This window comes from Solanum pennellii, chromosome 1 (genome assembly GCF_001406875.1).
Source record: "Solanum pennellii chromosome 1, SPENNV200".
Lineage (NCBI taxonomy): Eukaryota > Viridiplantae > Streptophyta > Magnoliopsida > Solanales > Solanaceae > Solanum > Solanum pennellii.
The window spans coordinates 1,329,103-1,330,806 of NC_028637.1; the positions used below are offsets into that span (position 1 = coordinate 1,329,103).

The window sequence follows — 1,704 nt, forward strand, 5'->3', positions numbered from 1 at the left end:
CTATTAATTAATAGGTATAAATAGTAATTCAGATTACAACAACTCTAAGATAAATAATTCTGAAATCATAAGCTTTTTTTCTGTCAATTTATGATTGCTATATATTGTATTTATTCAATTTTAAGTGTCACAAGTTTTGACAATATTTTTATTTTTCAACATATATACCTCATCAATAACATAAATTTGAGTCAAAATTATTGAATTATGTTGAATTTATAAACAACATTATGGCTTTATCATTGGTTCGGATAAACTCAATAGCTTTTGATTAAATTTTATATTAGCATTATTAGAAAATTTTCTTGGAGAAATGCGAATTACATGGGTTTTTCTTGGAGATATGTATGAAAATTTGCAGGAAAATAAGTTTCCTGCGAATTTTCAGACTAATCCCAAGGAAAATTCCCATGTAATTCACACTTATTTTTGTAAAAATCCATTATAAATATGCATACATATTTATAAATTGTGAAACTCAGTAATTAAAACGAGCGATTAATTTGATATAAGTTCAGAACTCATAAACTTTAAATCCTGATTCAGCGTTCGATAATATCTGAGAAAAAATTCTACATGCCCAAAACAATTCACACACATAGGTACCTAAGCAAAACTTCATCATCTATATAAAGAGAACTCCTAATAGACCAAAATGCAAACCAAATTAAACCACATATCAATTAAAATTGAAATAATAAAAATGTTGAAGCCTCAACTTCAACAATCTACAAAAACCCTAATTCCATCTTGGAATACTAGTACATTATTCTTAGCCTCTTTTCCCATAAATATTTTTAATAAAAACTTTATACTTAAAAAAAAGAATAATTTTAGGGTTCATCATAATTATAATGGTGCAAATACCATTAAGGCTGTGCTTAATTCTACTGAAAAATCCATAGGTGTTAAAGCTGTGGTGACTGTCCAAAAACAAGTTAATTTAAATTTATCAAGAGGACTTGATGATATTGGTGATTTACTTGGTAAATCACTACTTCTATGGATTGTTGCTGCTGAACTTGATCATAGTAAGTATATTTTATTCACTCATATATTAATTTTCGTTCGTAAATAAAAGTTTGTTCTCTCTCTTTTTATGTGCATTGGTCTGGGTCAAAGCAGTGACGAATCGAGGAATTTTGTTAATAGTATTGTTTAATGTCTAATCATATATATGGTAATATATTCATTATAATTTTTTAGTAGTGAAGATTGTTAAACTGGTTATCCTTCGCGTAAATCATGTCAAACCAAGATCAATCAATATCCGAACGGAATTGATTCAAACTTCTCCTAGAATAATTTTTGGTGCGAAATGAAATTATAGGATAGATATTAGTATTTCAAAGGAGAAATAGTATTTGATTGGATCCGATAGCAATAAACAAAATTAATAGAATTATATACTAGAACTGAATCACTATGCGAATCAGAACTTGTGATTGATTTTTTCAAACATTCAAGATTCTCATAATAAATTTATTGTACATTTGTAAAATGTGCATTTATGACATTTATTTAGTTAGTAGGAGTAGTATTATGTTGTTTGAGTTCTTCAGAAATGCTATAACAGTTATGTGTGGATCCTTTAAATCTGAAGTTTTTATAACATAACTGAACTCGTATATGTGTAATTAAATAACAATATGCACGTAATTAGTTTTTCGATATTGAAAATATATATATATATATATATATATA

General features: G+C 26.5%; 1 protein-coding gene across 2 annotated transcripts in view; it reads left to right on the forward strand.

Moving 5' to 3' along the window:
• The first annotated feature begins 481 nt into the window (after window positions 1–481).
• The window catches only part of LOC107012058 (linoleate 13S-lipoxygenase 2-1, chloroplastic-like), a 16,304-nt gene continuing 15,081 nt past the window's right edge, over window positions 482–1,704 (forward strand). For both annotated transcript variants that reach the window (XM_015211790.2, XM_027913974.1), the window contains exon 1: window positions 482–1,031. In XM_015211790.2, the coding sequence (XP_015067276.1) occupies window positions 656–1,031 (376 nt within the window). In that variant the 5' untranslated portion in view covers window positions 482–655. The remainder of the gene's footprint in view (window positions 1,032–1,704) is intronic.